Consider the following 14820-nt stretch of genomic DNA (forward strand, 5'->3'; position numbering starts at 1 on the left):
AATTTAACATTTCTCAGGAATGATTCATGACATATTAGTTGTTCATATTGTCTAAATTTAACATACTAGTTTATTGTTTCAGAACTTAATGATAATGTAAAGTTTGATAAGAACTTTACATGTGATTTTTAAATTTATGCAATATGCTATCAAGCACACTGTTAACAATTTCATGTTCATAAATTCTTTGAAGTTCCCAAATTGGCACTGATGAGAATACATAATTTAATACCCAAATTGTTCTACTTGCAAATTGCACTTGTCCTAGGAATTCTAGAACCAACATATTTTATACTGCTTTCTATTACAATCCCTACTGCAATCTCCAGATGCTAGTGTACCTTTTGAAGCTATGCTATAATATTTTTTAAAATATTCCTCCCCCCCCCACAATCTGTTAATGATTCCTTGTAGAGTTCTACTGCAGGAAAATGATATTTCTGAAATTACTATTCTGATTTTAGAAGACTGCACCCATTCTATAATTTTGCTTTTGGTGATCCTACTTGGTACTGAATATTAATTATAGCTTGCCAAACATAAAAACCCAAGTGTATCTTTTATTTCATTTCTAAATCTTAGAGAAGGCTATACTTGATCCACATTTGATATCTTTATTTAGATTAGAACTTGAGACCTACATAAAGCCTACTTGTGATTTAATTTTTTGCTTTTGTTAATCATAAGGTTATAAGGTGGTATGTTCTCAAGTCAGCAAAAGTCATTCATTATTCTCTTAAGCACAGAGGTAAGTATGGAATCTTGGGTTTAAGTATACTCAGTTAGAACTTCATCTTGGCTGTCCAAGTGATTCATATATAGGTACATATATTTCATAGTGCTGTCATTAATATTAGTAGAGATAAATCCTTTTTTATAAATTGTAATACTTAGACATCTTATAATATTGAGTACCTAAGCACTGAACATAAAATATCTTAATTTTAAAAAGGAGTTGAATTTATCTTTTTTTTTTTTTTAAACCTAAGAGAAAAATTGAAGTTCCTGGAGGGTAATTATTTGCCTAAAGTCAAATACTAAATACAGAGAAGAGCTGGTCAGATTTCAATGCTTTTGCTCCTTTTACTTCATAATAACGATTCTGCAAACCTCCAGAAAATTGCTTTGAGGACTATATGGTGATATTTTGGGTGTACTAGGTGGAAAAAAATAATCCAGGGGCGCCTGGTTGGCTCAGTAGGTTAAAGCCTCTGCCTTCGGCTCAGGTCATGATCTCAGGGTCCTGGGATCGAGCCCCGCATCAGGTTCTCTGCTCAGCAGGGAGCCTGCTTCCTCCTCTCTCTCTGCCTGCCTCTCTGTCTACTTGTGATCTCTGTCAAATAAATAAATAAATAAAATCTTAAAAAAAAAAATCCAGAGGATGAGAAGCGCATGCTACTATTTTATCCCAGATCTAGTGCTGACTTTAAAATATGCATTGTATAACTGACTGTGTGAGTAAACCTATGCTAGGGTTGATTCACTTTGTTAGCAACAAGGGATAAGGCAAATGGTATTATGAGACTAGCCTCAGACAAATATCTTGATGGATATCTAATATCAGTTCATTTGTATTAATGTTGCTGGAAACTTGGGACCCCAGTGCTTTTTTGATGAGCAGCAAAAACTATGTAGGCTTAGGGTGCAGCCACTTCAAGAGTTTAGGATCACAAAGCTGAACTTAGTACAGATGGGATTTGATGGGTCTCTAGCCATCAGGAAATAGGATAAGCCATAAAAAAAATAGTATTTCACTTAAAAGGAAATATAAACTATTTTTACATATATATGTAATATGTGGTATATAATATTTGAATAAATGTAGTAATGAGACTACGTATTTTTAAGTCAATCTTACAGTGTCTTTAGCAGTTACAATCAACAAACTAAGGAAAGAATTCAAATTTCCAATTAACCATATTAAATTGCAGTAAAGGACTACACCATACAGTTTGGTGTATGGTGTATGGTGTTTGGTGTTTTATATCTTTTAAAAAGTGAGCATTTGTTTTGTGCCAGGCATTGTGGTAGACATTTTACATTCATGATCTCATTTAATTGTTAGCTAATGCAGTTCTTTTCTTTACCATGATGGAAACAGAGACACAGAGGCTAAGTAACTAATCTAAGGTTACAAAAATATTAAGCAGCAGAGACCATATTAAACTCTCAGCTCCCTGACCATAGACTAAGTTCTGGCTCCTCATTCCATAGCAACTCTCCCTAATTCCACTGCCCTAACCAATACTGGGAGGAACCTTGGAGATCATCAAATCCAGCCCAACACATTTATTTAGCAGGTATTTATATAATAACATAATTTACTTTGCATCGTACTCAGAAATAAGTACTTGCTGTTAAAAATTTTAAACAAATTGTAGTTTCCCCATTTGCCTTTCTCCTTTAATGGTTATGTGAAGATGTGGAGATGACAGAGTAGTTCACACACTCCCACCTTAAATGAAGTTGAATATCTTGTCATGTAATGCTTTATCTATGAAAATTTAAATATCACTTCATTTAACTATACTTAATCTTGAAAACTACATAGGGGAGAGATATTGTAGACATAAGATAGAATACTGGATATGCTGAAATACTGCTTTCTTGTTTTTCTGCAGTAGTAATTTTTTTAAATATCACCCAACCTACAAAGTAATTGGGTATTTTTTTTTTTTTTAAAGATTATTTATCTATCTATTTGTCAGAGAGAGGGAGAGCGAGCGAGCACAGGCAGACAGAGAGGCAGGCAGAGGCAGAGGGAGAAGCAGGCTCCCTGCCGAGCAAGGAGCCCGACGTGGGACTCGATCCCAGGACACCAGGATCATGACCCGAGCCGAAGGCAGCTGCCCAACCAACTGAGCCACCCAGGCATCCCTGCAGTAGTAATTTTTTTAAGCGCTCAGAAGTAATGGGGACAAACCCAATTCTATATAACTTGAGTTTAACTTTTTACTCGTATTTTATGTTTCATAACAACAAGCTTTTCTTACTAAAATATGAACATTTAAGCAATAACCTTCATTTACTGGTACACTACTTTAAAAAGTTTGAAAGCTGTTCAAGATGTCCACTTAAACTCAAACTCTATCAGGATATTAAAAATACTTAGATTTACTTTTGGTAAATTAGAGATTTGGTAATCTCTAAAAACTTAGAAGTAGAAGACTTTGTTAAAAAATGAGGTGAATTTTAGGGACACCTGGGTGGCTCAGTCAGTTAAGCATCTGATCTCTGCTCAGGTCATGATCCCAGGGTCCTGGGTTCTGCATTGGGCTCCCTGCTCATCAGGGAGCCTGCTTCTCCCTCTCCTTCTGCTTGCACATGCTCTCTCTTTCTCTCTCTCTCTCAAATAAATAAAATCTTTTAAAAGATGAGATGTATTTTAACTAATGCAAGAGGACAACTTTATAAGATACATAACATTAATGTGAAATACTGCTATTTCAGAAATAAAATGTACATATATACATATACCAATAGAGCCCCAACATAACACTTGTGTTTTAAAAATCAGTCCCAACTCATAAACGTACCTGTTGTTTCATAATCTTTATTTGTTCTTTTTGCTTTCTCTTCTCCTCAGCAGCCATTATTGCTATGGTGAAAAGCCAAAGCACAGATATCATCAGCAAAGGAATCAAGAGGAGAAACTTCTTATGAATTTCCCAATACTTAACTCATCATGTTTATGTTTTCATTTAAATCACCCACCTTGTTGTTTTTTAGCTTCTTTGGCAACCCGAGCCTGTTCCTGCTTTTGAAGTTTTCTCAAAAGCTTTATTTGCGCTGCTTGTCTGGCTATTTCTGAAACACACAAATTTCAAGGAATATTATTAACAACTTAACATAACTGCTAACCAATAACTGTGTGAAACTGATATCATTATGAAGGACAAAATTTTTAAGAAAATTGCCTAAGATTAGATACCAACTGGGAGAATGATGCGGCAGAAAATTGCATATCCATTTCCCCTAGAAACTGCCAAATTATTTCAACAGATATGATCCCATATACAGAACTACACAAAAATAATACTTCTTTTAATCCTCCTTATAAAGGCCAATCTAAGTATATTTTTTCACATTTCATGTAATCCTCACTTTGCATGAAAATAGCTGCTAATATGCAAAAATAGTGATCTAGCTTCAGTCTTAAAAATAACAGAATATATAAAAAGGAAATAGAATTCAAAATAGAATATAAGGCCTCTAAAATTCAGTATCTCAATCAGCTATATAAATGGTAACATTTCTGAATCCAGTGACATTTTCATTTATAAAGGAGAGGTCTAAATCTCCTAAATAAAAAGAGTACAGAATGTCAGTGAGTTTCAAAGACAACCGAGTCCTCATAAGTTTTAATGAAAAACGTATGAAACTGGGATAGACTGACATAATTAAAATGGCCCCAACTGTTCATTCTCCCTCTCTCTATGTCATTTGCAATGTGACTTTGCAGTTCCTCTCATCAAAAGATAAAATATATTTTCTTGTCCCTTCATGCTGAATTCAGTCATGTGATCTTCCTTGGCTAACAGGATGTTAGCAATTGTGATGCACACAGAAGTTTGAAAATATACTTGTACTCTTTCTATTTTTACTCTTGTGCCTTGCCCTTTAGTAAAAGGACATGTTTGGGTTAGACTGCTGAAGGTTGGGACACGTGGAGTCAGTTGACTTCCCATATGTGAACAAACCCAGCCAAGATCAGCAGAGCTGCCTAATTTCCCTCCAGCTGCTTCCATCTGTGCAACAATTAATGCCTGTGTTGTGTACATCACTGAAGTTTTGTGGTTGGCTGTTTCCCAGAATTACTCTAGCAGTAGGTAACTGATAGAGAAAGCATGTAATGTCATGCTTTCTTTTGCTGGAAAACTTGGTCAGAATACTTTTAACTATAAAAGTGGGGTATCATAGTATGACTCATAAAATACCAACTTACATTAGACATTATTTTAAACTTTTTAGCAGATGAGTTTTTAAAAATCTATATATTATATTCAATAATGAATATGACTGGCTGGCTTACTGAATTACTTGAGATTTACTAATAATTTCTGCCATTTATTTAACTTCTGTATTAAAACTTCATAACAATCTTATGAGATAGGCAACATTGTGCCCAGTTTACAGATGAAATAACTATGGCTCACAAAGATTAAATAGCAAAGCCAAGATATAAACCTTCTGACTTCACAGTCTATATGCTACTAGTTCCAAAAACTTTTAAGAAAAGATGAATGACTTGAGATTTTTAGGTAAGAACCTAACCCTATGTCCTTGTAACAGCTGAGGTGACCTTGGTTACTATGGTTGATTTTCTACCAACAAGTCTTTAAAAAAGAAGATGGGATGTAAGGGTCTAATTTTATCTAGTAAATTGGAATTATTAATGGAAGATGAAATGGAAGATAATGCTAAAATATATCTCTATTATTATTATTATCTATATCTCTATATTATCTCTACTATTATTATCTATATATCTCCAATTATTTTCAATACTAGGTTATAAGCATCATCAAAAATTTCTGAGCTATATAAAAAGGATCTTCTGTTCACTAAATATCCTGGAAAATTAAAAAAAAATTATAAAAAAGGTTGCAGATTCAGCAAATTCCAATAATAATACACCTGATGGATATTGTTCTCACCTGTGATAGTACTATATGACTATTTTTCTAACACTTAAGAACTGAAAGCTTTCAACTCTACTATAAAGATCTAAGTCTGCCTTAAAATATAAAGATGTATCATGTGATTTTAAAAAAATGTGTCCTAGAAAGTGTGGCATAGGTATGATCTTTTATTTCAAGCTAAAACTGATAGCCTCAAATAGAAGTCTGGCTTATAATAAACAAATGTTATATTTAAGTATGTATTTATCTATGAATATATTTGCCAGCTTCAAGCCCCACACAAGTAAACAATAATTTTTATTTTTAAGCCCTTAGGACAGAAACCCATTTAAAAGTTCAACCCTTATCTTTTTACTTTAGCAAGGAGGATAAAATTCTTATTCATCATTAAAAATTCACATAACTTAAACTTTATATTATGAGTAGTTGAAAATGTTTTTAAAAGTTAAACACTATGGAGGAAGGAGAATGAGTTAGAAGACCTAGAAAATTCACTTACGTACTGAGAAATAAACTTCTAATAGCTTCTCATTTACTTAGTTTATGGTTGCTGAATACATTATCTATTTTAACTAACTTTTGAGATATCAATTTGGAAAATATCTTTTATGGATTAAGAATTACCTATTTAAATTTCAAAGATGAAAGTTTATTTTTAAAATAGGTTACACACACAATTAGGGGTATTTTAGATATACCACATATCTTTGATACTAAGATGCATTTTTAAAATATAGTCTAAAATCAGAATGTCTCTGACAATTGGCAGCACTTTTCTTTCTTCGTGGTACATCTTAAAATAATTAACTGTGCATTGAAATGACTATAAGCATCTCAGATTCTATGATACATGAAATGGAGAGGTACTATCTGGTATCTTAGAAAATTTAAGGTATTAATGGCCTTGGCAAGTTTATTTGTTAGGTTAAAAATCTTTTTCATACTGAAACCCTCTCATTCTTATTTTTCTTCTCTTGAGAAATTAGAGAGCTCTCATTTCATAATGCTTGGATGTACAAAGTTTGCATTTATTTTACTGTTCTGAACTTTTCTTCAAATTAAGTCCAGTTTTACAGTCTAGTTGAGGCCTAGTAGGATAGTAATATATAACAGAAACTTCTAGAATCCCCTCAGATAACCCCCTCAAACTGTTAATGTAGAAGCCTTTTAGAAGTAAAAGTGGTGATAAAGTGATTCATTCCTTTCTTCCCAAGAAAAAACCTGAATATTTTACCATCCATGCTTCTAAGTATTAATAATAATTATTTATTACTGTTAAATATTTAACTTTTATATACATGTTGAGAAAAAAACATGTACATAGTCAGGTCAAAGGTAAAGAACTTGCAAAATGCATGACACAATGTATGACACAATAAGGGAGAGGGATGTAACAGAATACAAACCAATTTGAAATCTAGAGGGAGGAAAAACATTAGGGTAAAAGTTAAATAATTAGCTTCTATATGGTTAAAATAAAATTTAGTTAATTTTGCAAATATAAAGGTGCCATTTAATTTTTAATTTTTTTTAACTTTTAAAAAAGATTTTATTTATTTATTTGATAGAGAGAGAAGCAGCGAGAGAGGGAACACAAGCAGGGGCAGTGGGAGAAGGAGAAGCAGGCTTCCTGCTAAGCAGGGAGCCCAATGTGGGACTCGATCCCGGGACCCTGAGATCATGACCTGAGCCGAAGACAGATGCTCAATGACTGGGCCACCTAGGTACCCCATAAAGGTGCCATTGTAGATACTAAATATTAATAGTATATGTATTAGATATGCAAGATACGCACGAAGAACCCAAGCTTTGGGTATCAGTTAATTTTAATCTTTTTTTTTTTTTCTTCAGGCAAACAATGCATACTCATCACTATTATACACTCTCCAAAAGAGTCAGTGGATTATTGGCAACACAAATTTTAAAAACTCATCATTTATGGCTATATCTGTTAATAACTTTTTTACAGCCTTCACTAGTAACTATTCAGGGGAGATGGAAATCTTAACAAAATTCAAATAAAATAACATAAAAATTTCACAAATAGGGTGCCAGGCTGGCCCAGGTAGAAGAGATGCAACTCTTGACTTTGGGGTCATGAGTTTGAGCCCCATGCTGGTTGTAGAGATCATTTAAATTTATAAATAAATAAAGTAAAAAAAAAAATTCACTAACATACTAAGGCAGAGAAAAACTTATATGACAATAAGTGATATGCTGGGCAGTTAATTTATATGCTATTAGTGGAAGTAGGAATTAGTGCAACTTTTTTGGAGACAATATTTGCCCGCTATCTACAAAAACTGAAAATGCACATACCCTTTGATTCAAAGACTCTATCTGTACAATTTTATACATAGATAGCCATACTTCTCATAGAAGGATATGAATAAAATATGTAACATCTGTTTACTGCAGGACTGTTTGTGATAGCAAAGAATGGGGAAACAGCGCAAAGAGTCATCAAAAATGACTGCATGTAGAGCCGTACATGTTGCATCACTCAGTAGTCAGCTGTTAAACGCATAAGATTGATTTTTAAGTGCAGATACATTAGGACATTCAAGATAAATTAAGTGGAAAAAAGCAGGCTGAATAGGATGTACAATATAAATCCATTTATTTTAGAAATGAAAAAGCATATATGTAATTCAACATATTACACATGTGTATGAACATGTATTTTGTATCATATGTGTATATGCGTGTGTGTACACATTTCTGGATTTACAAAAAACTGTTAATAATGATGCCACTCATGAGAGTGTTTTATTTTAAAGTGAGTGAGAATGAGTATTTTATTGTAAAGCATTCTGTTCTATGAGTTTTTGTTGTGGGTGTCTGTTTTACAATAAAAACAAAGCAGCAACAAAGAAGTCAATATTATGATGGTATTGCAATAAAGGGAAATAAGTCAAGCTTTTCCTCTAGGAAAAAGTACATAAAGGAAGTTAAAATCCCATTAGTCTTCAAGGCAATTTTTATTATTTAACCTTTATTTCATACATACACACTTGTGACCATAAGAGACCCACACATGTACTGATGTATATTCAGATAGCCTTAAGAGGCCTCACGTTTGGGGCACCCGGGTGGCTCAGTGGGTTAAAGCCTCTGCCTTCGGCTCAGGTCATGATTCCAGGGTCCTGGGATCGAGCCCCGCATCGGGCTCTCTGCTCTGCAGAGAGCCTGCCTCCTCCTCTCTCTCTGCCTGCCTCTCTGCCTACTTGTGATCTCTGTCTGTCAAATAAATAAATAAAATCTTTAAAAAAAAAAAAAAGAGGCCTCACGTTTGTAACTAGTAACTCATAACAGAACTATTTTATTTTAGTCAGCTTTCTCTGTGTCTGGCATAGCATGGGAACTTCATGTTGATAATTTATGTGTAGTTTTGAGTTACAATATATTTGAGGTTATTATAAGCACTTTGTGCTTCATAAGTAACACTTTCTAGTGATCTCAAAATAAAAATTTTTTGATTTGAATCTATTAGTTGGCCATTTGAAAATACATGTGATGTATCCAGACTACAGAAGAACCCAAACTAAAAAGACTAGGGTTACTTACCAGTAATTGGAGTTCTCTGACTGAAAATTTACTCCACAGTTCCACATATTTTGGAGTTATTCCCTTGTACCACCTCAAGGAATCGGGAGCTGTTAAAATGAGAATTTCCAGAATGTTGGCACAACCTTAAGGCATGTGCCAAGTGCTGGTTGATTCCCTTTCTGTGCAAGCCTTAAAAGCTTATCCCCCACCTCTGTAGTTCTAAACACACAGGGTATGATGTGTTTATGAGTATGGCTCTCGAAAGGAGCTTACCTAATCAAAGAACTCCAGTTACCAGTGGGATTCCTTATTTTCTCATTTTTATTCTAACAGAAATATCTACTTTTTAGAAAGTGAGAGCAGTATCAATCATTCATAAGTCAAAAACATAAGAGATACATAGACTTTTTTAGTGTGATTATTACAGTGTTGTATATATTATATTTCTTACCTTGAGCTTGCAATTTTCTTAGCAATTTGGCATCTGTGTTATCTAGAAACTCAGCACTTCCCACATTTGGAGGTCGACCCTTCCGACGTCTCATCCTAGATTCCTCTCTTGCTCGCTGTCTATCTGGATTTGGTGGTCTTCCTCTACGGCCTTCCATTGCCCTGATACGGGGAATGACATCCTCTTCTTTCAAAAGACACCACTGCATTCCCTTTTAATTAACATTTTATAGAAACAATATATTAAAAATGAAATAAACATAAATGATCAACAGATCAGAAAATTCTAGGTCAATCTCTGATATTCTTACTTTAATGACTTCAACCTTAAATACAGAGAGATTTATATCTATAAACATATATTTATAAACATATATATATCTATAAACACAGAGATATCTCAATCACCATTTCTGAACTATAATGACCATGAAGTTGGCAGATATTTGAAAATATTAGTTTTGTGATGACACCCATATAGATTGTTTTCATGTGTTATCAGTTCAACCAATCATGAAGCTATCCAAGTAACAGAAGGAAGTTTATCTTTATAGAAATAGTATAGCTAATAAATCAAGGAGGAATGTAAAAGTTAGAATATCAACATTGTGCAATACCTGATGAATTCATCGATCTAAGACTTGAACATGAATGGCTGGCAATCACCAGAAACAGAGACAAATAGACATCAGCCTTCTAATGGAGGTTACTCCATCACCTATAAATTAATATTGCCCCCCCAAATAAATCAAGTCTAGGTTTGATCAAGTCTGGGCCTATTTACTATAACTTTACAGGAAAAATAGGATAAGAAGTGTATGTTAAACCACACAGCAAAATCCAGTCTGTGGGAAATGCTACAAATTGCCCAGTTTCTTCAACAAGTAAATTTTAAGAAGTTAAAAAAAAAAAACAAACTACAAGATTAAAGGAGTCTTAATAGATGTATCAAATACATTTTATCTAGAAATTGATTCAAATAAACTTCAATAATTATCATAATTAAGGAACTGAAACTGTGAACAATGCCTAACATTTGATGATGTCCAGCAATTATCATTTAAAAGTGTGATAATGGTACTCTTGTAAGAAACAAGAGTCCTTATCTTCTAGAGATACACGTTGAAAAATTTACAGACGACATGTTTAGATATGTTTCAGCAAATTATGGAAAAGTAGAAGTAGTTGGAGGCATAAAACAATTGGGCATATGATAATTTCTAATGATGATGATGGGGTACATGGTATATATTATATATTTCAGATTTCTCATTGTAAATCCCCCAAAAGGAACACATACAACAGCATAATGCTAGTGCATTATAGGAATAATCCTGGTTGGTGCATAGATATACTCCACGTCTGGTTTTTATTATCCTCCATATGTCCGTCAAAACAAATACACTGTTATATAACCTTATCTATTGTCCTTGGTAATATGTTCAGATATAAGAAAAGCATTCTTTTAAAATAATCCTTCTAAAATAATTGTTTTATTATTTCTGACTTCTTCTTTTAAAAGATAATTCCTTCAGTATGAAGGTTAAGGATTTTTAAAATATGCTTTTTTTCTCAAAAGAATCTTAAACTAGGAATTTAGCTTGAACCACTCACTGTAGGCAAGTCTGCAACCAAAAACAATAGAAAGTCCTTGAGTTACATTTTATGCCATGATTCCTAATCTGGGGTCAAAAGACTATGAATATCTCATTCAATGGGTAGTAAAAATACAAATACTACTTGTGCTACCGTAATGGATGATAGTTACTTCCCACATTCCAAGCACTGTGTTTTTTCCAGGCATTTTCAATACATTATATACTTTAATCTTCTCAACAGTTCTAACCAGTAAGGTGAGTTTTATTGTTCCTACATGAATTTAGACCCAGTAAGATTAAATAATTTCCTGGGGGTAGAGTGGCAACAAGGTACAGAACTGTATTTCACAACTGGGACTAACTGTACAACTTGTGCTCTTAACCACTACATGTACTTAATTGATGTTATCAAGATGTTTTTATACTTGGTAATTGACTGATCACACTATTTCAGCCATGAAAGCATGGCCAAGATTATGTCACAGCAGGACTGTGTCAAAAAACTAGTGCATATAGCCCATATTTTTGTTTAAAATATCTATATAATTTTTCTCAGTAATTCTCCTGTGAAAATAATTTTAAAAGTTAATTCTGAAGAAAGTAACATTTTTTCCTGAGATTTCAAATGAAGTCAATAGGAACAATATTTCTAATAACTGCATTTTTATACCACAAACTACTAAGAAGGAAGCCATCAAAACATTTTATGTTCACCAGTATGGGAAGCTTTTGATTAGTTTAGGTTTTCATTTTTTTCTATTATGCTCTTAGGCACCATGGCAGCATGCATCACATAAATTGAAAAATATAAAAGTGACATTCGTGACACTTGGAGTAGAAGAGAGAGACTAATAAAAGAGTCTGTAGAGGAATCTGCATTCAGTTTTTAAAGTATCTTATTAATAATAAAGTCAACTGTAGCCAAGATTTAAAGGGTTTTATCAATTTATCTTTTTTTATCCAGTTACAATTTTTACATAGTTATGTTTATTTGGCTAGGTAAATATATCTGACTCAAAAGAGGAATAGATTATGTTGGTGCCCAAAATTTACCAGACAAATATAGTGACATTATCATTTACATTTTTGCTCTTGGCACTTATAAAGTAAATACTTGCCAAGGAACCTGCATATATTGTGCTACATATATAGTCTTCTGACTCCTGGATTTTAGAAAATGAGAAATGGAACTGTTAGGAAAATCTGAAGCTTGAATTACTGCTTTAATTCACTGAGTACTCAAAATAATTGTGAAGGGGGAAAAAAGTTTTCTCAATAAGATTTTCCTCAGAAAAAGCAAGTACAATTTATATCACCCAATTTATATGCTATAAGCTTTTTTGTCAATCAGAAATTATGCATCAAAAGACAATTAGCTTATTATTTTTTCTTAATTTCTAAGACTAAGAGTGTAAACAGTTCCCTGAAAATAATCTTTCTTAACAAAGATTTGAAAGATGTAGACAAAAAGAAAATAGATTATCAACATGATGGACATGGTGACAGATCAGGTCTACTTTATCATTATAACTCTGTTTTCAAGAGTTAATAATTTCAGTCTTTAGCAATAACACCTTCATTTCTATATATACTACAAAGACAAGAAAAAAGATTTATGTTTTATTTCAGAAGACCGAACAAAATAATTAAGATGAGTAAATAAGTACACCATACAATATGCAGTGCAATGCATTATAAAAGTGCCATGTAAGACTGTCATGTATTATAAAAAGTTTCCACTACTTAAACATTTGTTGAAAAACCTACTTTGTACAAGGCACAGCAGTGTCTAAAGGTAAATGAGAATCTTTTCCCCAAAAGGACCAACATTTTTAACTCAGGATCTCACGCTACTCCAATGCAAGGACCACATGCTGAGTAGTAAAACATTTGAAAAAGTTTAGAGGTTGGGACAAAAAGTTGTCTGAATTGTCCACCTATAAAATAATGATGGTCTGAATCAGGGCTTAGGAATTAGAGCTGGAAAGGAATGTGACTATATTGTTCCTTAGGAGGAAGAAGTACCTGGATGTAAAAGAGAAAAGTCTGAGTGGAGACCAGAAAGGTGATTAAAATAGTGAGGTTTTCTCCCCAACCAAGGCGAAGACACAGGATGGAAAAATACTGAGAAAACCTACAGATAAAATTTCTTTCTCTTAGTTATTTTATACCTTAAACACTAAATACAACTTAAAAAACCATTTATCTCAAATGAGTAAGTTTAAAATATTTTCTATATTCAGAAATTCAAAAATGATATGAGCTCTAATTTAAATATGACTTTGTATTTCTGTATTTCTATTTTTTTAAGGATTTTATTTATTTATTTGACACACAGAGAGAGAGAAAGAGAGAGAGCAAGCACAAGCAGGGGGAGTGGGAGGAAGGGGAGACGTAGGCTCCTTTGTAAGCAAGGAGCCCAGTGTGGGGCTCCATCCCAGGACCCTGGGATCATGACCTGAGCTGAAGGCAGATGCTTAACCAACTGAGAAACCCAGGTGCCTCCCAACATTTCTGTTACTCTTCATAAAAGATACTCTAAAATACAGTTGGACATCTCATGAGCAATTGGTCTGTTTTCACTTTATCTTATAGACACTGAATTGTCTACCCAGGATCCTATACTCTCCTGACAGCTAAGTCCATCTCTGGTTTGCCAGCAACATGCTCAGGTTTTAATGAAATGCATTCTCAAATCTCATTCTTGCTTCAGTTGGATATCAGAACTTGTCTTTATTTTCCTTTTGTTGATTACATTTTGTTTGATTTTATATACCTACATGCTAATTTATTTTGGGGGTAAAGAGTATAGAAGAAATAAACCAGTCCACCAAAAGTCAATTCACTGAGTAATCTATTTGTCAAGTTACTGAGTTTTTGTTTTTGTTTTTTAAGCTGAGTATCACCAACACTTTGCTGCAGTAATTTCAGCATGGATTTGCAGTCCTGGGCCATTAAGTGTCCAATTCCCATGTTAACACTTGAGATGTCCAATACTTTTCCAATGCTCAATGTTATATAAGTGAATGGAGCAACTTTAATATTTTTCTGGAATATGACCTGTTTCTCTATCCCAGTCCTTGCCTCTGGTAGTATAATAGCTGAGGTGACTATTTTGAATCTGCATTAAGGTATTTGGTCTGACAATTTTAGTTTTTTTTTTTTTTAATCATTTGGTGAATTGATCATTTATTTACCTGACTGATTTCTGGGTAAGTAATTTTCAGTAAATGTAACCACAGCTCAAGTAAACAAAACAGATTTTTCTCACTACCTTTTCTTTGTATGTATACTTTCTGAATCCTTTACTTCCTAAAAATTAGTTAATTAAAAAGCTTTTCAAATGTCCTACATAAAAGGGAACTGATCTTAAAGACATCCTTTGATTTCTATCCTTCACATTACATTACGAAATTAAGGCCTAGAAAAGGAGGCCTCAGTTTTTCAAAGTAACATAGGATGCTGACTTACCCTGTCAGGAGTCTAAAAAAATCTTAGGGCACAAGCAAATTGAGGGCATCAAATATTTTTGACAGAACTTCCCATTTTAAGAAAAATGCTAATGTTAATATCATGAGAAA

At 33.3% G+C, this 14820-nt stretch overlaps 1 protein-coding gene and 1 long non-coding RNA gene across 19 annotated transcripts in view; one reads left to right on the top strand and one right to left on the bottom strand.

The window, feature by feature from the left end:
- The window catches only part of BAZ2B (bromodomain adjacent to zinc finger domain 2B), a 315898-nt gene that overhangs the window by 74505 nt on the left and 226573 nt on the right, over positions 1-14820 (bottom strand). For all 18 annotated transcript variants that reach the window (XM_044242153.1, XM_044242152.1, XM_044242151.1 and 15 more), the window contains 3 exons: positions 9643-9853; positions 3715-3807; positions 3537-3598 (listed from right to left, as the gene is read on the bottom strand). In XM_044242153.1, coding sequence (XP_044098088.1) covers positions 3537-3598; positions 3715-3807; positions 9643-9853 — 366 coding nt within the window. The remainder of the gene's footprint in view (positions 1-3536; positions 3599-3714; positions 3808-9642; positions 9854-14820) is intronic.
- LOC122902525 overlaps positions 1-14820 on the top strand; it is a 93682-nt gene that overhangs the window by 62942 nt on the left and 15920 nt on the right. The gene's annotated exons all lie outside the window — the stretch shown is intronic.

This window comes from Neovison vison, chromosome 3 (genome assembly GCF_020171115.1).
Source record: "Neovison vison isolate M4711 chromosome 3, ASM_NN_V1, whole genome shotgun sequence".
NCBI lineage: Eukaryota > Metazoa > Chordata > Mammalia > Carnivora > Mustelidae > Neogale > Neogale vison.